At 42.5% G+C, this 27,623-nt stretch overlaps 2 protein-coding genes and 1 long non-coding RNA gene across 4 annotated transcripts in view; 2 read left to right on the top strand and 1 right to left on the bottom strand.

Annotated features, from left to right (window-relative positions):
• The window catches only part of LOC309495423 (glutathione hydrolase 1 proenzyme-like), a 32,112-nt gene extending 22,897 nt beyond the window's left edge, over positions 1-9,215 (top strand). For both annotated transcript variants that reach the window (XM_082165203.1, XM_082165202.1), the window contains 4 exons: positions 4,982-5,094; positions 5,209-5,324; positions 8,636-8,743; positions 8,850-9,215. In XM_082165203.1, coding sequence (XP_082021329.1) covers positions 4,982-5,094; positions 5,209-5,324; positions 8,636-8,743; positions 8,850-8,993 — 481 coding nt within the window. In that variant the 3' untranslated portion in view covers positions 8,994-9,215. The remainder of the gene's footprint in view (positions 1-4,981; positions 5,095-5,208; positions 5,325-8,635; positions 8,744-8,849) is intronic.
• LOC309495406 (polymeric immunoglobulin receptor-like) overlaps positions 1-10,071 on the top strand; it is a 46,769-nt gene extending 36,698 nt beyond the window's left edge. Inside the window, exon 9 of the mRNA XM_082165163.1 lies at positions 9,586-10,071. Coding sequence (XP_082021289.1) covers positions 9,586-9,740 — 155 coding nt within the window. The 3' untranslated portion in view covers positions 9,741-10,071. The remainder of the gene's footprint in view (positions 1-9,585) is intronic.
• Positions 10,072-15,052: 4,981 nt separating this feature from the next.
• LOC309495177 lies at positions 15,053-16,651 on the bottom strand. The gene is made up of 2 exons (XR_014204579.1): positions 16,520-16,651; positions 15,053-15,251 (listed from the first exon to the last, which is right to left on the bottom strand). It is a non-coding gene; the product is annotated as an uncharacterized lncRNA (long non-coding RNA).
• Between the last annotated feature and the right edge of the window lie 10,972 nt (positions 16,652-27,623).

Here is a 27,623-nt window from a genome sequence, read left to right as displayed (position 1 = left end):
CCGGGCAGGCCGCGTCAGCGTTGCACACCATGGCCACGCTCCAGATATACCAGGCCGATCTCCTCCGCCAGCTGGACGAGAGAGGACCTGACGCAATCTGCGTGCCGGACTTGAGGAGCGCTACAGACTTCGCTCTTCGCGCCACCAAGTCAGCAGCACAGGCCATTGGACGGAGCATGGCCTCGCTCACCGTGTCTGAGAGACATCTCTGGCTTACGCTCTCTGACATGACTGAGTCAGAACGCACCGCGTTCCTCGACGCGCCGCTTTCCCCTGCCGGCCTCTTCGGAACCTCGGTCAAAGATTTCGCCGATAGGTTCGCTGAGGTGCAGAAAGCGACCCAGGCCATGAAGCACTTCCTCCCGAAGCGCTCCGGTTCTGCAGCAGGCCGTGCGAAACCGTCTGCTCAGAGCTCACAGCCTAAGCCTCCGCCCGCCGCCTCCTCTTCTCAACGCCGCCAAACCCAGAGCTCGAGACCGCGCTCTCGCTCATCCGGCCGCCGCCCCGCCCCGCGTGGCCCGCGGCAGAAGATTGCGTTGAAGCCAGAGGCCCCGAAATCGTCCTAGCACGCCTAGGAAAGCGACGGTGTCCAAGTCCCGCTGCGGCCGGACTTCCACCAAAGCTTGCCGCTCGTCCAGTTCCAGGAAATGTGACTGGTCCAGCGTATTTAGCAGCCAACAAGCCGGTTCCATTACCCGCTTGCCTGCACACAAAAGCCGTTTTTACGGCTACCCAGATAAATCCCTTAAAGAGTGTATTTTCTGGTGTCCCGGCCACGGCCGACGGTGTTTCATGTGTAGAAAAAATGCCCACTACTCAGTGCCCATTCCTACACACAAGCACAGCCCTTCACACAGGGCCCGCGCACATAAAATCGACTCAGATCGATTGCGCTTCAAATGTAGCAAAAGTGCCCACTACCCAGTGCCCACAAACGCTACTTCCCACATGTCTCACGGTTCCTGTAAATACAGGACCAGTATGCATATGCTCTGCTCACGCGAGCAATGCTGTAAAGGTGGTGTATGTGCCCGCTGCTCTGCGCCCACGCCCACACACAGACATGAAACTAGCCCAGCCCTCCTCCTCTCAGCTAAACACTGCGGAGGAGTCGAGCGCGGGCATTCTGCCCGCTGTTATCAGCGCGCCCCCTGCCTCAGATGTCATGAGCGCGACGCTTATGTCACAGCACACAAAAGCCGCTGTATCGCGAGCCGATCAGAGCGTGCTTTGCATCCAGCCCCTAGCTACTCGCGCACCTGCGTGGGAAAAGCTTCCCGGGGTTTCGAGATGGGTGCTGAACATCATAAAAGAAGGCTATTCGCTGCAGTTTCGCCGACGCCCTCGCCGCTTCATGGCGCGCGTCGAGACCACGGTAGAATGGAAAGTAGCTCATCTACTTCGAGCCGAGATTTTGAAACTGTTGAGCAAAGGGGCTATAGAACCCCTATCTCAAGCTCAAAGCGAAGGGGGGCTTTACAGCAGATACTTCCTGGTGCCCAAAAAAGACGGGGGTCTCAGACCCATACTAGATCTGCGGCAGCTGAACAGAGCGCTTATGAAGCGCCAGTTCAGGATGCTCACAACCAGAAAAATCCTCGCGCACGTCCGCCAGGGGGACTGGTTTGTGTCAATAGATCTAAAGGACGCGTATTTTCAAATACAGATAGCGTCACGTCACAGGCGATTTTTGAGATTCGCCTTCGAGGGCCAGGCATATCAGTACACAGTCCTGCCTTTCGGCTTGTCCCTGGCACCCCGTACATTTACGAAGTGCATGGACGCAGCGCTCGCACCCCTCAGATTACGGGGCATACGAGTGCTGAACTATCTGGACGACTGGCTGATTCTAGCCCAATCTCACTCAGAGCTCGTAGAGCACAGGACCATTTTACTCGATCACCTCGAGAATCTCGGTCTCGCAGTGAACTGGGAAAAGAGCTCGCTTTTCCCCAGACAGATTATATCTTTTCTGGGAATAGAGCTGAACTCGCTGCTAATGACAGCACGCCTGTCATCTCAGCGCACACTGGACATTCGGCGCGCAGCCGGCTCGTTCCGCTGCGGCGCGATAGTCCCTCTCAAAGCCTTTCAAAGGATGCTCGGTCTGATGGCCTCAGCATCTTCAGTTCTCCAGTTGGGCCTTCTGCGCATGCGCCCACTGCAGTTCTGGCTCAGAAAGAGAGTACCACGCACAGCGTGGGCCTCCGGTCGGCTTCGCGTCAAGGTCAATCAAGCATGCATTGCAGCTTTGAAACCTTGGGAGGCAAAAGACTGGTACCAATCAGGTGTAAGCCTGGGGACTTCCTCGAGAGTGATGGTGGTGTCCACGGACGCATCCACCTCGGGATGGGGAGCGCTGCTCGAGGGCAGACCGCTTTTTGGCCAATGGTCAAAGCAGGAGAAGCTCTTACATATCAACTGCCTCGAAATGTTGGCAGTGAGCAAAGCGCTCACGCGCTTTTGTCCCCTCATAAAGGGACACCACGTGCTAATACGTTCAGACAACGTCTCAGTGGTGTCCTACATAAATCGCCAGGGCGGCCTCAGGTCCCTGACTCTGTACAGGCTAACCAGGCGCCTCCTGATATGGGCCCGCAGCAACCTGCTCTCGCTGAGAGCAGCGCACGTGCCAGGGCTTCTAAATATAGGACCAGACAGACTGTCCAGGAACCAGGTTCCGACAGGAGAATGGTCTTTGCACCCACAGACAGTCCAGCTGCTGTGGAAGAAATTCGGCAGAGCGGAAGTAGACCTGTTCGCGTCTCAAGAAAACGCTCACTGTCCAGAATTTTTCTCGAAGAGCAAGGACGCGCTGACCCACGAGTGGCCTCGCCGTCCTCTCTACGCTTTTCCCCCCGTCTCCCTCCTGACTCAGGTGGTAGAACGGGTCAGGGAAGAAGGATGCTCAGTGCTGCTTGTAGCCCCACTTTGGATGAGCCAACCTTGGTTCCCAATTGTGATGCAGTTAGCGAGCACCGCCCCGTGGCCAGTGCCTCTGAGGAGGGATCTCCTCTCTCAAGCCAACGGCTCGATTTGGCATCCTCACCCAGAGCTGTGGTCCCTGCATGTGTGGGCCATCAACGGGTACCCGCTGACCTCCCACAGGGAGTGTTAAACACTATCACACAGGCCAGAGCTCCGTCTACGCGACGTCTCTATGCCTCAAAATGGTCAGTGTTCTCTAGCTGGTGCACAGCTCGTGGTGTGTCACCCCTGCATTGCGGTGTGACGGAGGTTCTCTCCTTCCTACAGGAGCTGTTGGATAGGGGCAGGTCCCCTTCCACGCTCAAAGTCTATGTAGCGGCCATAGCAGTGTTCTCTTCGACCACGCTCGGCCAGTCTATTGGAAGGAACGATTTAGTCATTCGCTTCCTTCGAGGAGCTAAGAGACTGAATCCTCCCAGACCTCCCACAGTCCCTATATGGGACCTTTCTACGGTACTGGAAGCCATGAAAGGTCATCCATTTGAGCCCTTGCAGGAGATTGATCTTAAACACCTGTCTTTCAAGACGGCGTTTCTTCTGGCTCTCGCTTCAGTGAAGCGCATAGGGGACTTACACGCGCTCTCAGTAAGCGCGACGTGCATGGAATTTGGGCCGAATGACTCTAGAGTTATACTCAAACCTAAGCACGGTTATGTTCCTAAATCCCTCAATACACCGTTCAGAGCACAGGTCATTTCCCTGTCTGCCCTGCCGGTCACTGAAGGAAATATGGACGAAAGCTCCCTTTGCCCAGTCAGGGCGTTAAGAGCTTATGTGTCTCGCTCGTCTGTTTTCAGACAGACGGAGCAGCTCTTTGTTTCGTTCAGCGGGCGTTCTAAGGGACTAGCCGCTTCGAAACAGACCCTATCCAGATGGGTAGTGGACGCAATAGCGCTAGCTTACACAACCAAGGGCATGCAGTGCCCGCTGGGTGTCAAAGCGCACTCCACGAGAAGCATGGCTTCATCGTGGGCATGGTCAAGTGGGATTGCCTTGCAAGATATTTGTATGGCGGCAGGCTGGGCCTCTCCGTCTACATTTATAAGGTTTTACAACCTAGAGGTTCCCGCACTACAGGCCAGACTACTGTCGGTCTAGTATGGCCAAAATCTCATAACTGGCGCTCAGTTATGCAGCTATTGAGTATTGCAATCCTTGCTCTATGCTGCTATAAGGAAGATAGTGGCTAACCCCCCTCTCTTCCAGGATTCCCTGTGAGTCCCCTGGGTGATTATGTACTGTATGAACTCCGGGCTGTCGCCCTTGAGTCTATGGTATCAGATCCCAGCACGCACGGCGTTTTACAGTAGGTTCCCCTAGCGTATTCTACGCAGTACGAGAGTATCTCTCGTAAGAGAACGTACTCGGTTACTAACGTAACCTTGGTTCTCTCTAGAGAGAGGAACGAGTACTGCGTATCCTGCCGTGCCTGCACGCGCTCTGGTTGCTTCGACTATGAAAAACCAGAGAAATAATGCCTGCGAGCGGTATTTATAGACCTAAGCCACGCCCGTCTCGGCGGGACGTGACGCAGAGGGCGCAAAGCGCCCTCATTGGGTCTGACGTCACTCTAGGTCTCGCTCGATAGGCTTAAGCAGTTGCCAGCAGACCAGCCAATAGGCGCGCGAGCTGCCTCGCCTATGTCTGTATGCTGCCGCAACGCGTTTTACATTAATACAAAATTAAAGGATAATTTTTTTGGCTTCAGTATTCTCGTGGAAAAGGATTTTCCCCTAGCGTATTCTACGCAGTACTCGTTCCTCTCTCTAGAGAGAACCGAGGTTACGTTAGTAACCGAGTACGATATTAATGATCATGTGAAGATTTTGCAGCGGCGCTGAAAATCCAGCAAATTCCTGCTGAATACATTGTAGGGGAAACAGTGTATTATATTATATTATATTAATGTACTCTTGTTGTCTAGTTTATAAAGCTCTGTTGCTTTGCTGTTCTTTTCAATCTTGTTGTCTGGATCTTTTTTGTTTCCTCACAGGTTTGGCTCTAAAGTGATTTCACCCTCAACAGGCATTATATTTAATGACCAAATGGAGGATTTCAGTAAACCTAAGAAAATAAATGTTAACAAAAACAACTTTATAAAACCAGGTAAAGAAAATGGCATGCCTTGAGTTTAAAGTTAAGTTACAATGTTAAGAACAAGTAAAACCACCTAAATAAATGTAAAAGTTCACATGTAAAATGCTATTTGTTCTTGACAAGGTAAAAGGCCACTTTCATCAATGTGTCCCACAATAATATTTGAAGGACAAAGCAGAAAAGTCAGAATGGTGGTTGGAGGTTCAGGTGGGACAAATATCACCACTGCAACTGCTCAGGTAACAAAACACACTGTCGAGTGCTGAACAATTCAATCTTTGCTCAACTTTACATAACAGCACACTACAGAAAGCAACAGTATTATATTTACTATTCTGATCTTGAAAAACATTAGTTTATTCTGAACTGGCCAATGGCTAAGACTGTGTTTCATCTCTGAATCAATCAGACTCTTTCCCTGTCCCAGATCTGAGGAGCGCTTACACCCCGTCTCTGACAAACACAGTCACACAACCGTCTCTGATTCAATCAGACTATTTCCCTGTCCCAGGTCTGAGGAGCGCTTACACCCGTCTCTCTGACAAACACAGTCACACAACCGTCTCTGATTCAGTCAGACTCTTTCCCTGTCCCAGGTCTGAGGAGCGCTTACACCCGTCTCTCTGACAAACACAGTCACACAACCGTCTCTGATTCAGTCAGACTCTTTCCCTGTCCCAGGTCTGAGGAGCGCTTACACCCGTCTCTCTGACAAACACAGTCACACAACCGTCTCTGAATCAATCAGACTCTTTCCCTGTCCCAGGTCTGAGGAGCGCTTACACCCGTCTCTCTGACAAACACAGTCACACAACCGTCTCTGAATCAATCAGACTCTTTCCCTGTCCCAGGTCTGAGGAGCGCTTACACCCGTCTCTCTGACAAACACAGTCACACAACCGTCTCTGAATCAATCAGACTCTTTCCCTGTCCCAGGTCTGAGGAGCGCTTACACCCGTCTCTCTGACAAACACAGTCACACAACCGTCTCTGAATCAATCAGACTCTTTCCCTGTCCCAGGTCTGAGGAGCGCTTACACCCGTCTCTCTGACAAACACAGTCACACAACCATCTCTGATTCAGTCAGACTCTTTCCCTGTCCCAGGTCTGAGGAGCGCTTACACCCGTCTCTCTCTGACAAACACAGTCACACAACCGTCTCTGATTCAGTCAGACTCTTTCCCTGTCCCAGGTCTGAGGAGCGCTTACACCCGTCTCTCTGACAAACACAGTCACACAACCGTCTCTGAATCAATCAGACTCTTTCCCTGTTCCAGGTCTGAGGAGCGCTTACACCCGTCTCTCTGACAAACACAGTCACACAACCGTCTCTGAATCAATCAGACTCTTTCCCTGTCCCAGGTCTGAGGAGCGCTTACACCCGTCTCTCTGACAAACACAGTCACACAACCGTCTCTGAATCAATCAGACTCTTTCCCTGTCCCAGGTCTGAGGAGCGCTTACACCCGTCTCTCTGACAAACACAGTCACACAACCGTCTCTGAATCAATCAGACTCTTTCCCTGTCCCAGGTCTGAGGAGCGCTTACACCCGTCTCTCTGACAAACACAGTCACACAACCGTCTCTGAATCAATCAGACTCTTTCCCTGTCCCAGGTCTGAGGAGCGCTTACACCCGTCTCTCTGACAAACACAGTCAAACAACCGTCTCTGAATCAATCAGACTCTTTCCCTGTCCCAGGTCTGAGGAGCGCTTACACCCGTCTCTCTGACAAACACAGTCACACAACCGTCTCTGATTCAGTCAGACTCTTTCCCTGTCCCAGGTCTGAGGAGCGCTTACACCCGTCTCTCTCTGACAAACACAGTCACACAACCGTCTCTGATTCAGTCAGACTCTTTCCCTGTCCCAGGTCTGAGGAGCGCTTACACCCGTCTCTCTGACAAACACAGTCACACAACCGTCTCTGATTCAGTCAGACTCTTTCCCTGTCCCAGGTCTGAGGAGCGCTTACACCCGTCTCTCTCTGACAAACACAGTCACACAACCGTCTCTGAATCAATCAGACTCTTTCCCTGTCCCAGGTTTGAGGAGCGCTTACACCCGTCTCTCTGACAAACACAGTCACACAACCGTCTCTGAATCAATCAGACTCTTTCCCTGTCCCAGGTCTGAGGAGCGCTTACACCCGTCTCTCTGACAAACACAGTCACACAACCGTCTCTGAATCAATCAGACTCTTTCCCTGTCCCAGGTCTGAGGAGCGCTTACACCCGTCTCTCTGACAAACACAGTCACACAACCGTCTCTGAATCAATCAGACTCTTTCCCTGTCCCAGGTCTGAGGAGCGCTTACACCCGTCTCTCTGACAAACACAGTCACACAACTGTCTCTGAATCAATCAGACTCTTTCCCTGTCCCAGGTCTGAGGAGCGCTTACACCCCGTCTCTGACAAACACAGTCACACAACCGTCTCTGAACCAATCAGACTCTTTCCCTGTCCCAGGTCTGAGGAGCGCTTATACCCCGTCTCTCTGACGAACACAGTCACACAACCGTCTCTGAATCAATCAGACTCTTTCCCTGTCCCAGGTCTGAGGAGCGCTTACACCCGTCTCTCTGACAAACACAGTCACACAACCGTCTCTGAATCAATCAGACTCTTTCCCTGTCCCAGGTCTGAGGAGCGCTTACACCCGTCTCTCTGACAAACACAGTCACACAACCGTCTCTGAACCAATCAGACTCTTTCCCTGTCCCAGGTCTGAGGAGCGCTTTCACCCGTCTCTCTGACAAACACAGTCACACAACTGTCTCTGAATCAATCAGACTCTTTCCCTGTCCCAGGTCTGAGGAGCGCTTACAGCCGTCTCTCTGACAAACACAGTCACACAACCGTCTCTGAACCAATCAGACTCTTTCCCTGTCCCAGGTCTGAGGAGCGCTTACACCCGTCTCTCTGACAAACACAGTCACACAACCGTCTCTGAACCAATCAGACTCTTTCCCTGTCCCAGGTCTGAGGAGCGCTTTCACCCGTCTCTCTGACAAACACAGTCACACAACTGTCTCTGAACCAATCAAACTCTTTCCCTGTCCCAGGTCTGAGGAGCGCTTACACCCGTCTCTCTGACAAACACAGTCACACAACCGTCTCTGAATCAATCAGACTCTTTCCCTGTCCCAGGTCTGAGGAGCGCTTACACCCGTCTCTCTGACAAACACAGTCACACAACCGTCTCTGAATCAATCAGACTCTTTCCCTGTCCCAGGCCTGAGGAGCGCTTACACCCGTCTCTCTGACAAACACAGTCACACAACCGTCTCTGAATCAATCAGACTCTTTCCCTGTCCCAGGTCTGAGGAGCGCTTACACCCGTCTCTCTGACAAACACAGTCACACAACCGTCTCTGAATCAATCAGACTCTTTCCCTGTCCCAGGTCTGAGGAGCGCTTACACCCGTCTCTCTGTCAAACACAGTCACAATAGTGGCCACGCCACCAATAGTTTGTTTGATTTTTTAAAATGTATTTGTCTTTTATCTAAAAACACTTTTCTCTCTGTTCTGTCTCTCTCATCTCAGGTGATCCTAAACTATCTATTCTTTGATTATGACCTGAAGAAAGCTGTTGCAGAACCCAGAGTTCAGATCCCGAGGGATAATACAACTGTAGATGAGAAATTTGATACGGTGTGGATTCTTACACTTGACAACAAATGTTTGAAATCTAAATTAGATTCTCAAAGTCAGAAAAGTGAGAAATATCCAACTTTTCTCTCTGTGTTTATGAATTCAGGATGTAATTAAAGGCTTGGAGGAGAAGAATCATAAAATAAAAAACAATACTGAATTAACAGCGGTCCAGGCGGTTGTGCGAGAGGGGGACGAACTCTGTGCTGAATCTGACGAGAGGAAAGGCGGTCGTCCTGCTGGATACTGAGAACTCCTCCTGTGCTCACGCTGATGTTGTCAAACTTGTGTTTGATCCAGCAAAAGTTAAACCGTTGTCTAGTGACAGATCCAGACTTGTTTGTTGGGGTGTTTAATGGGTGCCAATAAATCTTGAGCAGGGAACGTGCAAAAAACTATTCATAACATTGTTTCAGCCCTCCTGCATTATGATATCACACAGCTCATACAAATACTGCAAATATTCATACTATTCCAGCTTGTACATGTTTTATTTATTTTAGTTTATCTATTGCTATCATTAGCATTTTGATATCTGCTATATACTCAATAAATATATATATATATCAATATACAGTACACTCAAAAAATACATATTTTCCTTGTTGTAAGTTTTACCGAAAAGAGGTTGATAGTTGCATTGTCTTTTAATGTCTTTTGATTGAGTTGTTTCAAATCAATAAAGTATGCAGTCATCTTAAGCCTGATAAGTGTTGTTCTGTCAATTTAACTTTGGTGAGCAAGTGCAGAAATGGATGAACACATTGCAGTATGTCCTGCTGTGCACACCATCTCTGCTCTTGTTCACATATGAATCGTTTCATCATGTGGATCGACTCCAGTCCAGTTACCCACAATCCCCTCTGATGAGCTCCTGTACACGTCTGTCAGTTTCCAGAAGCATGAAGAGTCTCTCAGTGAAGCTTCAGTCTCCGTCAGCAACGAGGAGATTCACTCTGATTACACCACGGTCATTTACCACATCATGCCAGATTAATATTATTATATGAAGAAACTCTGGGGTTGCTTTACACCTCCACACTGATGCCTATACATGCTTTCCCTTAAAATCTGCTGTTAGAAATCACTCCTGCTGTTTTATTCTTTCTGAAAAGAGCTAGCGACACCTAGTGGGCACTGTTGGCTAAAAGCTGCAATGTTTCCATCACTGACTGACTGTTTTAAATCTGTCAACTTTTTACACAGAAAGCTTTGGCTTCTTGAGTTGAAAGATTAAGCTAAGATGTTTGTCAAGAGTTGAACCGTTTTCTTTTTTCTTTTTCCCAACAAGCAGACCATAAGGTAGAGCTCTAATCTGTATCCAATTCTCCTGTGCAATCATACAGTATGTGTCTTCATAGTGTTTAGCCAAAGTATTCATATAAACTCTGAATAAATATTTTAGCCTTACTTACTTAAGATCACATGTGTACAATGTTTGGTATCAATGAGTTTCAGTTTTAATGACCTGAATGATCATTTACATTATATGTCGATATACCTATGCAGCTAGTTAGTATTATAAGAATCTTTCATATTTTCTCCATCAAACGTATGCAAAACACCCTGGTAGAAGACTAATGATCGTAAAGTTTCTCTCCAAAGGAAGAACTCCTCACTGGCTAACTCACGTCCCGAGGGTGAGAGATCTTCATGCTTTAAAGGGATAGTTCACTTTGAAATTAATTTTTGATATGTTTTAGCTTACCTCAAGGGCATCCAAGATGTAGGTGTCTTTGTTTCCGCAGTAGTTTCAATTTTGATATTTTTAGGTCAAACCGTTCTTGTCTGTCAGTCATATAATGCAGGTCGATGGTCACTGTCTCAAAACACAAGCACAGAGTCCAAATTAAAACAATTCCCCATCGTCCAAATGAAACAATTCCCCATCATAAGTACACATTGATGGCCTAAGACACGAAACGAGCGGTTTGTGTGAGAAAACGAACAGTATTTATATCGTTTGTACCTCTTGTAACCACAGCCACGTCCAAGTAATCTGAGGGCGCGGGCGCTTCGGTCTGCGCAAGCGCCGGAAGTGATCTCTCGCGCCTGTACGTCACTCATTGTTTACACAGAACAGAGATTGTAGGTAAGACGGCTAATAGAAATTGTACTAATTTGCGCTTATCCGGGATGTTTCAACCGTCGTAAAAGAAAACAATTACGTATGCTCGCGTGAACTCATCCCGGAGTGGTGTTTTCACGAATTCCCAATTTATGAGCCTTCTCTCTTGAAGTTATGGTTGATCGCTCTTCGGCTGGATATCAACACACCCATAAACTTACTAAAGTTGAGGAGGGTCTGCAGCGATCATTTTTCCCCTGATGATTTTATAAACCAAGGAGTGGATCGCTTAGTACTGACATCATCAGCTGTGCCTATGATGTTTTCGCATCCAACGGAGGTATGTGAACAACGTCTTTGTATGTGTCCTTTCTATTTGTAAAGCTGACAACATATGCTCTCCACTTCTGTTGGCATCTCACAACACTTGCTACAAGAACACCACCAATTTTGAAGAGATCTCTGTCTCTCTGAGGCTTGAAGACGTGCTGCTGCAGCGGATGCTTCCTCCATCGCTCTGAGTTCTTGATCTGTGTATTCTGGTTCAAATAAATATGGTTGTGAAAAAAATTCAACGTTGTCTGTTGATATATCGAAATCGTCTTCCATTGCGATTTCCTGTATATCTAAATAGGTTTAGATCTTCACAGTGAAAGGTAACACTTCCGAAATCTCCGTTTAAACAATGAGTGACGTACAGGCACGAGAGATCACTTCCGGCGCTTGCGCAGACCGAAGCGCCCGCGCCCTCAGATTACTTGGACGTGGCTGTGGTTACAAGAGGTACAAACGATATAAATACTGTTCGTTTTCTCACACAAACCGCTCGTTTCGTGTCTTAGGCCATCAATGTGTACTTATGATGGGGAATTGTTTTAATTTGGACTCTGTGCTTGTGTTTTGAGACAGTGACCATCGACCTGCATTATATGACTGACAGACAAGAACGGTTTGACCTAAAAATATCAAAATTGAAACTACTGTGGAAACAAAGACACCTACATCTTGGATGCCCTTGAGGTAAGCTAAAACATATCAAAAATTAATTTCAAAGTGAACTATCCCTTTAAAAGAGATCACGAGATCAGGTCCTTCTCTTCTTCCCCTTTGGGGACGTTCAGACGTGAAGATCATGTTGAGCTAGAAGTCTTCTCGTCTTTACATTCATCAAAGATCGTCTGACTTAAACTGGTTCTCTCTCATCACACAACATCAGCAAACATCAACTGGAGCCTCAACACACATCAGGATCGTTTCATTTAAATAGGCGAGACATGCAAGTATCAAACGTAGTCTCATTATCTGATACATTAAGTATCCTTCCTTACTCCTTTGAAGAAGTGTGTGTTAAACTGATGGTTTGCTCAAGGCTGTTGATCTGCTGAATTTAAAACAATGCTATAACTTCTTGCATTCCTGTATTCTGCTTCTCTTTCAATTGCTAAATTGTAAGTGTGTGTATGTGAGATTAGTAAGCGTTTAGTCTAGTTAATAAAGTCTTGTTCGTGTCACGCGTAAAGTTGTTTGTGGTTCATGTTCATATAAATCGTGCAGATTTTGGATGCTCTGAGTAGTTCTGTGCAGTATGAAAGTTATTTCCCATATCTCGGGAATTTACTTATATTTAATATACAGTTAACACTGAGTGTTCACTGGACGAACTGGTTAGTTGATTGTGGTAATAATTCTTCAACATCAAGTTAATTCTTACAGCTGATTTAAATATTTAAAATTAATTATAACTATTTATACTTAATTATTCATATTTTCTTTTTGGGCTAATTATTTATTCATATATCATTTCAGAAGTGAGGGGGACAGAAAAGTTAATACCAATTTCTTCTGAACTTTGTCGAAAAGCTTAAAGAAAACAAATACACGGCTGAACAACAACCAATAATTTGTATTCTATAATATTTGTTCCTATATTTTCCTAATGGCAACTTTATGATTGGTGTATGTGTGGCCCTCAGTGTTTATTTACAGTTTAAAAGATACAGATAAATATGTCCCCACTTTTAAATTTTAAACTAAGTAATGACAGAGTTCTGAATATAATGAGCCTACTGTGACATTTCCTGATAATACTGTTGCGAAACTTGCGATATATTTTTATAAGAGCTTCACCAATAGAGGGCACCCTCAGCGTGACGCTAGGCCGTGGATTGGTCACTGACGCTAGTAGAGTGAAAGAGCGCTTGGCTCAGTACTGATGAGTGAGCTCTGGTGTTACACGCAACGGAGAGTGTTCCCAACATAACATGTCTTTATGATCGATTTTTCCAGGGGCCTGTTTCAATAAGGAGGTTCAACCAACTCTGAGTTAAAACTTGAACTCTGAGTTGACTTACCCTGAGATGGAAAACTCTGAGTTTTCGGTTACAGAACAGCTGAAATGAGTTAGTTCAATCAACTCTGAGTTGACTGACTCTGAGTTAAGCGCGTGCACCACAACTATAAAAAGCCATTATCAATGGAGCGCAGATATTACGAGTCACCATGGCAACAGCGCCAGACAAAAAGAGGTCTTCATATTTCTTCACATTTTAATTACTGTTATACAGTGATGGGTGTAATTAATTACCAAGTAATCTAAATACTGTAATTTAATTAAAGGGATTACTCTTAATTCTTCTGTAATTTAAAGTTTAATCTGATGTAATTGTATTAGACTATATAGAACAATTCTGTATAGGCTATTTAACATACATTTTTAAAAGTTATATTTTTAATGTAACCTTCTCCCTCTACACACTTTGGTCAATTCAAGAATAATTCATGCAATTGTTTATTTGAAAGCATTAAAAGTGCTGTTTGTCTCTCCTTGTATTGTTCAAGTGTTTAAGGTTGACATGGGATTTAGTAATTAGTAAATAAGTAGACCAATAATTTCTAAAGATAGTCATTATTACATTAATCTAATTACACTGTTGAAGATGTCATTTGTAGTTAGTAATACAAGTAACTTGCCCAACTGTTATAATATCAGAGGTGAAACTGGAAGAACAGTATGTTATTCAAGCTAATTTTAATTTTCATGTAGGGGCAATCCTGCAGGCATTAAAAGAACATGGCAGCAGCTGAAATTTTAATATAAAAACATAATTCAGTCAAGTAAGGCTTGAGCATAGTATGGGTGTAGGCTACCTGACTTTACAAACATTTGATATATTAAATAACTAAAGCATCCAGTGTCTAGCAGTGCAGCAGCATTTTTGGCTGAGGGAATTCCTGGACGGACTTCAGAGCCAGTCCCAAAGATCCAAGGGCCTTCATAAAATGTAAGAGGTTTACATATGTGTTATTTTTTATATAGGCTATTTTTGAGATTTCCATTTATTTTACTTTGGGTTAGGATTTTTGTTGGTCCCAATAGATTCTGATGGTAATATCTGTCTTTTGGAGCCTCCTGTCCCAACAGAACCCCAGGCAGTTGTAAGTCGCCTACTCAATACACCAGAAATTATGACAAATAGTGTTATAAAGTGTACTCAATCAAATGCTCATCACATGGGGATAAAGAGTTTCTGCTGCCACAGAGAGGCCTACAGAGGTAATGTTAATATTATGTGTCTACACATCAAACAATCTACACATTCAGATTTTTTCACATTTTTATGTGGAGTAGCCTATAGAATCTAAGTTTAAATCTAAGTATAAACGGGTATTCTTATCTCTCCCTCCGCCCCCAGAGTGTCCACAGCAGGAGGACAGTCCATCAACTTCTGGTGCACAGATGAACACGTTCAGTGATTTCCAGTAAATGCCACAGTTTAATTCTGTAGAATTTGTTTAGAACTACATTATGTAACTCTAATCTACTACTGTGTTTTCAGTTGCCAGTAAAGGAGTTATATAGACTTCATCTTATTTAAAAAAAAATAATATATATATATTTTTTTTTTATTTATTAATAAAAGATTAATTTTATTAATAAAAATGTACTGAAAGAATGAATGAGGTGTTTAAACACCACTTCCACTTTAAAAAGGGGAGGAGACCGAAAGAAACTCTGGGTTTACTGAAGAAAACCTGCTCCCGACCAGGTTAGGTTCACAGAGTAAGTTACCATGGTAACTGACACTGAGTATAAGTTACCTCTCTTTCTGAAACAGGCTCGACTTACTCTGCTTCCTCAGGTTTAACATACCTCCCATTCTGAAACAGAAAACCCAGAGTTTCCCTCATTTCAGGGTTAACATACTCAGAGTTTTCACTTAACCTCCTTTCTGAAACAGGCCCCAGGTAAGCTGACAATAATTAGTCATCTAGTGAGACATAACAGTATTATGTGTTAATAGAACTGTAGTTTGTGCCACAGATATTAAGAGATGTCGAACTTTACGGTGGTTAAGAATGTTTGCACCTAAAATGGCGGGCGATAATAAAAGATTGTAACTTTCAGTATGAGTGAAAATGAGGAGTAAGTGTGGAAAATACCTAGCCTGGGTTTCCCCATACTGCCTTGAGCAGCGCGATTTTATTCACGCTGCAAGGTAACGTTAGTCTGGCTACCATGGGCTAATTTTTCCCCTGAAATAGGGAACCAATCACAGAACGGGGAGGGAGCAGCAAGACGATGACGAAGTATATGCGACACACCGAAGCAGTTTGTTTATCTATGGATCCAACATGACAGACGTAAAAATATATGCATATTTAGTTTAGCAAGCAAACACATCTACAAAAATATGCCTGTATTTCAAGTTGATAAAATAATTTAAAATCCACATCAGTTTATTTGTGCCGACGCGCCACCCCTCCCAGGATCTATAACGTTACCTAGGCTACTTCCACTTTTAAAAATTCATCATAACCGCGCGCGCGATCTGCTTGCAGTCGTCGAGATGGATGCTGAGGAGTTGAAGAAAAGAATAGCATTGTAAAGTTGTCGACAATACGTCATCAAAAATCAAGTCCAGTGTGTGGGAGAAATTTGGAGTTATCTGAAGAAAATATTGTAAAAAGCTTTGCTGCAAACATTTTCGTGTTGGATAGCCGCAAATGTGGAACTTCATCCCTGAGGAAGCACGCAGATAACTGTGGTAACAAAGCAGTATTTTTCATATTTAACACTAAGTATGTGTGGTGTGCAGGGCGTGTTTGAACCCAAAATTGTCAGATGTAGGCTAGACGAAATTGTGTGGCATATAGTGTTGTAGCCGCGACTGTTCGATTTGTGTGGTAACGTTAGCCATGTTCTTCATGTATCGGCCTTTTGACAGCTTCGGCTGAAGTTGTCCTTGTGTTAATTGTCGTGTAATAACTTCTGTATGACCTGGCAATAAACATTTTTGTAAGTGTCTATAATGTGATAGTCTAAACTGATTTTATTTCGGGTGCGGGTCGGGTGTCGGTTCTATTTTAAGCGGGTCGGTGCAGATTTTTATTAGTGCTGCTGTTGGAAAACGGGTCGGGTGCGGATTTACAAAATCGGACCCGTGCAGGACTCTCTGGTGTACACATAAATCTCTGACCCATCGTCGTCTTCTTCGTTGAATATCTGTCGCTCTACTTACGTCATCTGGTATAATTTGAAACGATTGGCTATAAGCTACGTACAGGCGCATTTGATAGACATTTGTAGCGCCCAATAAACGGCTCTGGGCATTCGTAAACCACGCCTCAAATACGAGAAAATGAACATGTAGTATCCAGACCACGTCTCAAAGAGAAAGTGGTCTGACGTTAGCCAGGCTAGAAAATACCACGATTGAGACGAAAATATGAGACAAGTGACGGGTGATAAACTAATCGTTGATAAATACATTAATTAGCTGTGTGTGGTGTTAAAAACATCAAGCCAAAAAGCACAAGTTTGAGCAGGCCTCTGATCACCCCGCTCACGTGTTAATGTCCTCTAACGACATTTCTTCAGACATTAGCTGTAAAAAAAGAGCATCTCATGGTGTGTTATAGGGCTGGGACAACGCGTCGAAGTCATCGATGACGTCGACGCAAAAAATACGTCGACGCAAAATATGCGCGTCGATTCGTCGACCTGTTTTCATTTCTCTAAAAAACATGTGCAAATTACTTCACAGTGTGTACCTTATGTGCGCTGATACGAGATGGCCATCATTCTATTCAACAGTATAACCAATCCAGGGGTTTTCCTGCATTGCATTTTTTTTTGGGGCGGCCGCCAAAGCCTTATTTGATCGGTGAGTGATGTAGAATAGAATGACTGACTGCGCTTGACAGGGCGCATATAAGTACGATAGAGAGCCCCAGCCGCGCGCGCGCACACTCTCACCGTCTTCAAACAACACGAGCGCTGTCTTGCTCTCTCTCTCTCTCCCTCGTGCATATTAATCAAAATCATTAGACACGATAGAAAAAGGGCGGAAGACCAAAGTTTCACGTGGAGCATTCGGAGATTTTTTTCTCCTGAATTACCGCAGAGTGTGAATTGTGGTAAAAAAAAAACTGCCGGGATAATCACACAACGCTTGCCGTAGGCTACACGTCCACTAATGACACGTCCGATTCGCGAACTAATGACTCATTTGAACCGATTCACTTTAATGAATGGTTAAAACAACTGATCTGTCCAACACTGAACTCACGAGACGTCTGAATCGGTGTATAACAAATCGGTAACACTTTACAATAATGTTCCATTTATTAAATTCTAGTTAAGTAATTTTTTTTATTAGTATTTTATTTTATTTTTTTAAGAAAAAGGTGAGTGGCAGAGTGTATTACTATACGTTGTTGTTATTTTTATGTGAATGAAGAATTAAAATATGCACTTTTTTCAGTAAGCTAGGACGACTATGTGTTTTCAACATAAATGTTCAATTCTGTTGGTTCAGGAAGGACGCCATGACAGGCTGCTGGCTCCCACTGTTAATTTTTATTTATTTTTTGTTGGAAAAGCACTCTCTGTATTAGCTTAAAGCCCCCAAGTTTACATTGGTTACTGTATTCTTTCAATTGCTCTAAACAAGTATTTTGGGTGACCTTTTTATTTTTTTATTTAATGCTAGACATCAAGTTGTTGTTATTTTAATCTGAAAGAAGAACTTTTTTTTCAGTAAGCTAGGCCCTATGTGTTCAGTAAGCTTGTTTCAGTAAGCTATGTGTTTTCAAGGCTTTAAGGTTTTATTGAATGCTACCTCTGACTAAGAATGCATTACTATGCACTTGTATAGTCTTTTATTTTGGAATTTTAAGAGCAATAAACATATTGCAATGTTAAGGAATTCATGTTTTTTTCATTCAGATATGTAAATTAACATGTATAAATTGCTATTAGTCAATTAATGGGGATTGGGGAGATAATCGATAATCGAATCGAATCGAAATCGAATCGGACTGGAAAAACGAATCGTTAGATTAATCGATGCATCGAAAAAATAATCGCTAGATTAATCGTTTAAAAAATAATCGTTTATCCCAGCCCTAGTGTGTTATCAATACTAATTCTAGTCAGACTCAGTTTTAAAATGATTTTATTATTAATTAAGTGAGAATGTAATGTTAATATACAGTGACAGATATTGACAGTCTGGTTTGTGTTGTTCTCCTCTTGTTCCAATGCTGCGGCAGTCTCCCTAAAAGCTGACTTACAGATTTCGCCATGACTCGTCTCGATTACAATATGATCACTTTTCAATAACTTCATTTCACTCATTTACACGGGGCATCGACGTCGTCGCTTTACGGAAGGTTACTTGAATAAGCCCCACTCTCCCATTAACATAGAATTTGCATACAGATTGTCTTTGAATATAAAAATGAAAAAACTAAAACTGCGAAATAAAAGAGGAAATAAAATTACAACTGAACTTTACATTTGAATTTGAATGGTGTCACTATTATTGCGTGAGCGTTAATAAAAAGCTTTGTAAAATTTCATTTTAATATTGGCAGTCTTGCCTCCAGATTGAAGTGAAAATGAAGCGTGAAATCACCAATTGCATTTTATTTTTCAGTTTGACAGCGATGATGCATTGTCACCGTGAAAATGAAATAATTTAATTTCATTCTCAATTTTGTCACATACTTTGCGTACAGTTTTCTGTAATGAAATGGTTAATCTGGTTTTAGTTTTAGTTTTTATCATTTAATTGATTTATTTAATTTAGGCAGAAAATGCCTTGACCCGAGGATCTGTTCCTTGTTGAATGTTTTGTGCTTTCTACAGCACAGAATTGATAGCGGGTGTCAGCTATATGTGTCACGGTCCCTTCAGCGCGTGACACACAGCGCTGAAAACCAATCAAATGAGTTACTCGACAAAAGTGCATTATTGTTACTTAGCAACAGCATTCTTTGACAAAAGCTGTCCAATCAGTTACAAGGAATGTTTTTAGTAACAACCAATAAAAATATGTTTTACAGTCCACCCGCCACTGTGGCTGGTATACAAGACAAAGTCACCCGCCACTTTGGAAAAATACCCGCCATTGGCTGGTGGCGAGTGCTAATTTCCCACCCTGTTATTACTTCTATGTATCCGTTTCTGACTTTCTGTGTGAGAGCGCCCTCTGGCTTCCAGTATGAATGAAACACATTCATAGACAGTATATAAACTGGACACAGCGACCCCATAGGTTTCAACGGAGAAAAGTGAAGTCAATTAGAAGCTCTCACTTCCTGATGGTCGAGCGTACTGCGCAGACTCAAACTGAGCTTGATGACGTAGATGTGACGTGAGCAACCCGTCTGTCTTCTAGTATTCTAGTAGCTGTGCCAAGAGAAATCTGAATCATTCCTCCACGTCCCCCTGATTGCCCGCGAGCTTCTCCTCCTGTCCATACGGTAATCTCTCTACTGTGCGACAGAGAGTCGCGTGGTTATGACGCAATCGTTAGCCTATTTTTACAAAAACGGCATCTTACGGGGCCATAACGTAAGATACAAGGTAATGGAGCCTTTTATACATTTTCGTGTTTCTTTAGAAATAAATAATGGATAAATGGAGTCTTTAAACGACTCAGATGTAAAGTTATTCGCTGTCAAAGTGACGCCAAAATGAATGGGAGTCAGTGGAATGCTAACAGCAGGTGATGGTCCGCTAATCAATGGCGGCGCCCGGGGAAGCTTCAATGTTTTATGAAACCCTGCCCCCCTGAACACATTAGAGCGTTCACGCAACCGTCTCATGAACGCGCTTCGCAGAGCTGGAGCAAGGAGAGTGTTTTTAGTTAAAGCGTGTATACACTTTTAGTTATTTTTTCTGAACATGACTGACCGTACCGCTTGAAGACCTTTATTCATCGGCTAGGTCGTGTGGAGTCCTCTGAAGCTGCATAAATATGCATTTGAACCGTTCGTTTATAGAGAAAAATCTTTGAATGTTTTCCTCCAAAACTTTAATTTCTCTTCGGCTGAGGAAAGAAAGTCATCTTGTACAGCCTCGAGTGAGTAAACAATCCAAAAATGTTCAATTTTGAGCTAACAATTCCTTTACGAGTAGGGATGCACCGAATATTCGGCCACCGAAAATTTTCGGCCGAAAATGGCCCAAAAGTGTATTTTCGGCCGAAAGACTTTTATCACCGAAACAATACGGCCGAAATGTTGTGATGACGCAAACAGCAGATACCGCGACCTGCACGTGCTTGTCTGAAGCAACATATCTGCGGTGTGGACGTATTTCAATATATCTGAGAGTGACCCACGGACAGCGATTTTTAAAACACAGACGTCCCAAGTCTTCCGGAAGTTCCGGGAGTCTCCCGCGTATTGATAGCGGCTCCCTGATGCCCGCAAATTAGTTTAAATCTCCCGGAATCGCGAGCGAGCATGAGCGCGCAGACGTAGTGCGCGCGCGGCAGAGAGAGGGAGCGAGAGACCTTGCGTGTGTGTGCAGAGCAGCCGTCATTTATCAGAGGTGTGTGTGTTTACCTTAGCTGTTTATGGTTTTTGCAACTCATGTCCATGAGCATATACTGCAGATATTATTATGGGCTATGGCAGTATTGACCTAAATGCACTTTGTTTTTATGAGAGAACATTTCATTTTTAAACCTTTCTGCAGGCCAGTAGGCTTTTACATTATTATTTAATGTACACATGAGTGGGGTCAAGTTAAACATTTAATTTTATACTTTGCAATGTGCTAAATAAATATTTGCATAAAATTTTAATTTTAATTGATTTATTCTTTGAAACTTTAATATTAATTTATGCAATGCCTTGATTATAGTAAAGTTAGTACACAGTCATAGCCATAAATGCAATGGTACTAATAATTGGCATAATTTATTTCGGTGTTTCGGTTTTCGGCCTTATTTCCTCTTTTTCGGTTTTCGGTTTCGGCCAAGAATTTTCATTTCGGTGCATCCCTATTTACGAGCGTGTGTGGTAAAGAAGGGGATGATTGAGTTTTATCTCAACTTTTTGCCTTTTCTGAGGCCTTTATGGAAAAGATTCTGATTTGTGGATTATGGAAGATCGGGACACACACTAGGGCTGGGATAAACGATTATTTTTTAAACGATTAATCTAGCGATTATTTTTTCGATGCATCGATTAATCTAACGATTCATTTTTCCAGTCCGATTCGAATTCGATTCGATTATCGATTATCTCCCCAATCCCCATTAATTGACTAATAGCAATTTATACATGTAATTTACATATCTGAATGAAAAAAAACATGAATTCCTTAACATTGCAATATATGTTTATTGCTCTTAAAATTCCAAAATAAAAGACTATACAAGTGCATAGTAATGCATTCTTAGTCAGAGGTAGATTTCAATAAAACCTTAAAGCCTTGAAAACACATAGCTTACTGAAACAAGCTTACTGAACACATAGGGCCTAGCTTACTGAAAAAAAGTTCTTCTTTCAGATTAAAATAACAACAACTTGATGTCTAGCATTAAATAAAAAAATAAAAAGGTCACCCAAAATACTTGTTTAGAGCAATTGAAAGAATACAGTAACCAATGTAAACTTGGGGGCTTTAAGCTAATACAGAGAGTGCTTTTCCAACAAAAAATAAATAAAAATTAACAGTGGGAGCCAGCAGCCTGTCATGGCGTCCTTCCTGAACCAACAGAATTGAACATTTATGTTGAAAACACATAGTCGTCCTAGCTTACTGAAAAAAGTGCATATTTTAATTCTTCATTCACATAAAAATAACAACAACGTATAGTAATACACTCTGCCACTCACCTTTTTCTTAAAAAAATAAAAAAATAAAATACTAATAAAAAAAAGTACTTGACTAGAATTTAATAAATGGAACATTATTGTAAAGTGTTACCGATTTGTTATACACCAATTCAGACGTGACGTCTCGTCTCGTGAGTTCAGTGTTGGACAGATCAGTTGTTTTAACCATTCATTAAAGTGAATCGGTTCAAATGAGTCATTAGTTCGCGAATCGGACGTGTCATTAGTGGACGTGTAGCCTACGGCAAGCGTTGTGTGATTATCCCGGCAGTTTTTTTTTTTTTTTTTACCACAATTCACACTCCGCGGTAATTCAAGAGAAAAAAAATCTCCGAATGCTCCACGTGAAACTTTGGTCTTCCGCCCTTTTTCTATCGTGTCTAATGATTTTGATTAATATGCACGAGAGAGAGAGAGCAAGACAGCGCTCGTGTTGTTTGAAGACGGTGAGAGTGTGCGCGCGCGCGGCCGGGGCTCTCTCTCGTACTTATATGCGCCCTGTCAAGCGCAGTCAGTCATTCTATTCTACATCACTCACCGATCAAATAAGGCTTTGGCGGCCGCCCCAAAAAAAAATTAAATGCAGGAAAACCCCTGGATTGGTTATACTGTTGAATAGAATGATGGCCATCTCGTATCAGCGCACATAAGGTACACACTGTGAAGTAATTTGCACACGTTTTTTAGAGAAATGAAAACAGGTCGACGAATCGACGCGCATATTTTGCATCGACGTATTTTTTGTGTCGACGTCATCGATGACTTCGACGCGTTGTCCCAGCCCTAACACACACTAACGCGGGGTTAGTTGTAACACACTTGTTTTAAATGCTTCCACACGTGCCAGCAGGACGAAACTTAGTGTATTTATTAGTTACCATATCAACACTAAATAGAGAAAAAAATCTTTAGAAGATATCACTGAACATTTATTTAACCATTGCAAAAGTAGTAAATTTTTCATCTCTGTTTTTTGTGTTTATTAAAATTAATCTGATATTATTTTAATCTTATATCTTAGGGCTGGACGATATGGCCAAAATTTATATCACGATATATTTCTTAATTTCGGTCGATACGATATAATTCTGATATCGATATGAACAATATAAAAGCCTCATGAAAAACTGTGAAGAACGCCCACAATGAATGTCCTGTACCTACAAACTTCTGAAAAATGTATTTGCCAAGTCTCTGCAAACCTCCTCCTATAAAACTATATAATATTTTAGAAATAAAAATGGTACAAATAAATTATTGTTAATATTTTATTTGTATTTAGCCTTCATACAAACAAGAAATGCGAAATCACGTAAAATAATAATAATAAGACTCAACTTATTAATATTAATATCTTTAACTTTAAACTATAGGCTAACATAAGTTGATTATATTATTCTTATAGATTGAAAAAAGTGCTTCAGTCTGGATAAAGAATATGATAAGTGCTCAGAGTTGCTGCAGGAAAAAAAGTGAGCAACAACAAAAACACATGTTGCTGAGGGACATTGAGTGTTGATGACGCCTGAATTCATTCCGATTGATGAATCTGAAGAGCCACGTTTCCACTGTCGGGCCAGTGCGAGCCAGGGCTTTAAACGGGCCGTGCCGGGCTAATAGCCTCGGGCCTGGAGCACCGGGCCCAAAACCTGCTGCGTTTCCACTGTCGGGCCAGAAGCTCCACAGCGCTTCACTAAAACACGCCCGTAACACGCCTCTCTGGAACAACGTCACACTAACCCATCATTTCACCAACAAATGGAAGTTTTATCAGAAAACTAATCAGAAAGAAATCACTGGAAACAGCGAGATCGCAAAACAAACATGATAAAAGCGACCGTTTGCTGGCATTTTTGTTGTTTACTTGAATATTTAAAACCCAAGCATCGATGTTTTACCACAGGTTTACAATAAAAAGTGATACTTTGATCACAATGTATTAATCAAAATTGCACATTAGTCACAAAGAAATGAATTAGGATGTGAATTAGGAAATAGAATGTGAAATTCTATTTCACAAAAGAAAAAAGGACACACTTATTCAGTCGAGGCTGTTTGTTTATTTGGAAGTTACAGGACATATTTAGGCTACATCACATTTAGAAAGAATGATAATTTCTACAATTATGCCACCACAAATATGACCTGATGAGGAGCTTTAGCACTCGCTCGACTCCCAGTAGGCTACAGATATTTTCAGTCAGAGAAACAGTTGCTTTATTTTATGATAGTCCGGTATAAAGAGACGAGACGTAGGCAACTGACAGATCAAATAAAAACATGATTGTGATAGCCATTATGATTTGTCTGATTTCTTCTTACCATGTTTACTATGGTAATGGTCTTTTGCATCGGGTATAAATATTTCTGCCTTATACGGTGATCAGAATCCACATCGGATCACAAACAGAAGTTATTCAAACATGAAAGTGAGTTTTGAGGTAAACTATTTTAAAAGTCTTTAATGCTGATGTTAGCTGACAGAATCATCCGGCGCTGGCGTCTCCCGGCTCAGGTAAACTCCGCCTCTGTTCGTAACCACTCCTCTAGCCCGAGCTGGCCCGCTGTGGACCAAGGTATTCGACGGGCCAGAAAATCCTGGCCGTTGTGTGCCGTGCTGCTTATATTTATCACGCAGTAAAAATTAAAACGTAAACGTAGCCCATGCCTGTAATGTATATTGAAATATCGGAAATGTGTTTAAAAATCATATCACCGTTATTGAAAAAAAATACGAAATAATATCGCAATATATATTGATATTGAATTATTGTCCAGCCCTATTATATCTGTTATTTCAACAGTTAAATAAGGTTCTTTAATGCTGATCTAACCAGCAGAAAACACTCAAACCAACTGCGTTACAATCAGCCCCTATTAGAATATATTTTATACTTTTATGAATTGTATTGAGAAACCATGAGAAAAGGTGAAATAAAGTAGAGTCAATGTTCAGAAATTATACATTATTAATTTGTTTTGAACTGTGCTGTATAGCTGTGTTTTGCGGTGTGTTTGTTGTCACAAAAATAATTTATTTTAAAGTAGGCCTATTTAAAAAATGCCATTATATGAAAAAGTTAAGAATTGTATTTTATTGACAAAATATTTGAGTTTGTCTTGAATATTTTTTTTATTTATTAGATCAGATAACATTACAATGTTACAATGTGCCCCTCACATGTTAGATGGGGCATGTTGTCACATTTCACTTCCATTCTTTCGGGGAATATATCAAGAAGAAAGTATACACTGTATTAATGAAACAAAACCACATAATTGTACTAGACGTGTGAAATCAATGCAGGGAAAAATAAATACTCTGAAGTAGATTTACACAAACTGAGAAAGTCAGAAAGCGTTAGGTTGTGCCCCGCTGTCTCCTATATGTGAATCTGGCATGGATTATTACTCGTTGTGCAGAAATGCTGGCCTACCGATCTGGTTTCTCACTTCTGCTGCTATCAGAGCTTTTCTAGACCAGCAGGTAATATTTCCCTGTGCTCGATGATACTTCTCAATAGTGCAGTGCTGTTACAGGGCTAGAGAGTTCACAGTTGTTGAATTGTTGAATCTTCTACTGTTGGTTTCAATCATTAAAGGCAGCAGATTTAAAAACTGGTAATCAGCAAACCAAGACAGAGAGAAGTCACACCAATGAACCTTTAAATCTGGATACCAGAGTGATCAATGAAAACGGCGGCGGGATTGCATAAATATTAGAGGTGGGCATAGATTAATTTTTTTAATCTAGATTAATTTTGAAATTAATCTAGATTAATCTAGATTAAAATGGCTCATTTGAATTCTGCCGAAGGCATTCAGAATATGTGTGCTACCCAAATAATGACTATAAAAGTAAGTCTTTGAGAACGGGTTTCTCAAGCCAGGTGGCGCATTAGACCAGGGGCTCATCTCCTGTTTCCAAAATGCATCACAAACTGCTTGAGAAAGCTGTTCTGTGCAAAACTGTAAGTATACAACATCATTTTGCAGATAAATCAAATTTAAGTACACTAGCTGCAGAGACTTAAGTAGGTCTAATGTTTATTATGGCTTGGAGCTTATGAAACCCCAAATTAAAAATTAGAATATTGTCTAACTGATGTCTTTTCAGTTAAAAAGAAACACAACAACGATTCTTAAAATCGAGATTATGTGCTACACCACTAAGATATATTGGAATGGGAATAATACGCGCGCGCTGGTATTCAGTGATATCATGTTTCGTTTTGAATTTGAGGTGGTAGAACGGATTAGTCGTGTGTTAACTTACCGAACTGTTACCCCACACACTCTGTATATAGTTTGCTGCTGCTCGTCTGACGGCTTAAACCCGAACCAAGTCCAAATAATGGATGTTGCACCGATCTTTTTCACCAGCTTTCACTTTCAGCCGTGTTTACTTAAGATGACGACGAATATGCGTTGCAGCCGGGTTTACCTCGCGGCCGCGGGTAGATTGCGTCATCATAGCTTGTGTAGTATAGAGCCATCTCCCAACCCAACTTGGAGAATAGATTAACGGCGATATTTTTTTTATCGCGCGATAAGAGTCTCGCGTTAACGCAGCACGTTAACGCCGATAACGGCCCACCACTAATAAATATACATTTATTCAGCAGAGACTTTTATTGAAAATGATGAGAATAATACAGACATATTGCTAAATCAAAGCAGAACACAAGCACAATCATTAATACAAGTTACTAACAGTATTTTATCAGGTTATTTTAAAGGTGCCCTAGAATGTGAAATTGAATTTATCTTGGCATAGTTAAATAACAAGAGTTCAGTACATGGACATGACATACAGTGAGTCTCAAACACCATAGTTTTCTCTTTCTTATTTAAATCTCGTTTTTGAAAAACACCCCTGAAAAACAGGCGAATCTCCACATAACACCAACTGTGACGCAACAGTCGGGATCATTAATATGTACGCCTCCAAAAATTTGCATATGCCAGCCCATGCTCAGTGCCAGGCGGAACTGCGCAGTCAAATCATCAGAAGTTCTGCAGGTGAAGGATCATAGGGAAAATGGCAGATCTATCTCTAATCTATCTATCTATAATCGGATACCGCTACAGTTTAATTCGAAGTTGTTAGTTGCTCTGCCCATTTCACCACGGACTGTTTTTCTAACCTGGAACAATATCAAGCAGCCAGGCTTCTCTCGGCGTCTCAAACGGACGAAGGGGGCGATTTCAACTAACGTTATATTCCCGCAAGCGGTAAGTAGTGATTTTACTAACGATAATTTACACTGTGTTATCTAGATCCAGCGCGATATTGTTTTTTCCTCGAGAGACATCGTGGCTTGCAAACGAGCGAACGAAGCATGGCAGTTGCTCAGTGTTTGGATGTACAAATGAACACAAAAATATTTGTTTAGCTCCTTCATCCGAGCCTCTGGAGAACCAGTGGGTTATGTGAATTTCTGATGTGTAATTGTTCAAGTTCAGACAGATAATCTTTCTCTCAAAGTCGTTCAACACTGTTTATGCATCAGTAAATCGCGTTGCAGTGATAAGATCTTCATTCACGCGATCAACAGGCTGTCATCTGCTCAATGGTCATCACTGCAACCTTTTATGTGATGGGAATAGATCTAAATACTTAAAAAACTTCTCATGATTCGTTAATCCCGATAGCTGTAATAGTAAAAACGT

Source organism: Leuciscus leuciscus (assembly GCF_965113295.1).
Source record: "Leuciscus leuciscus genome assembly, chromosome: 3".
Taxonomy (NCBI): Eukaryota; Metazoa; Chordata; class Actinopteri; order Cypriniformes; family Leuciscidae; genus Leuciscus; species Leuciscus leuciscus.
The sequence above is the reverse complement of the archived record's forward strand: the minus strand, read 5'-3'. Positions and strand labels throughout refer to the sequence as shown.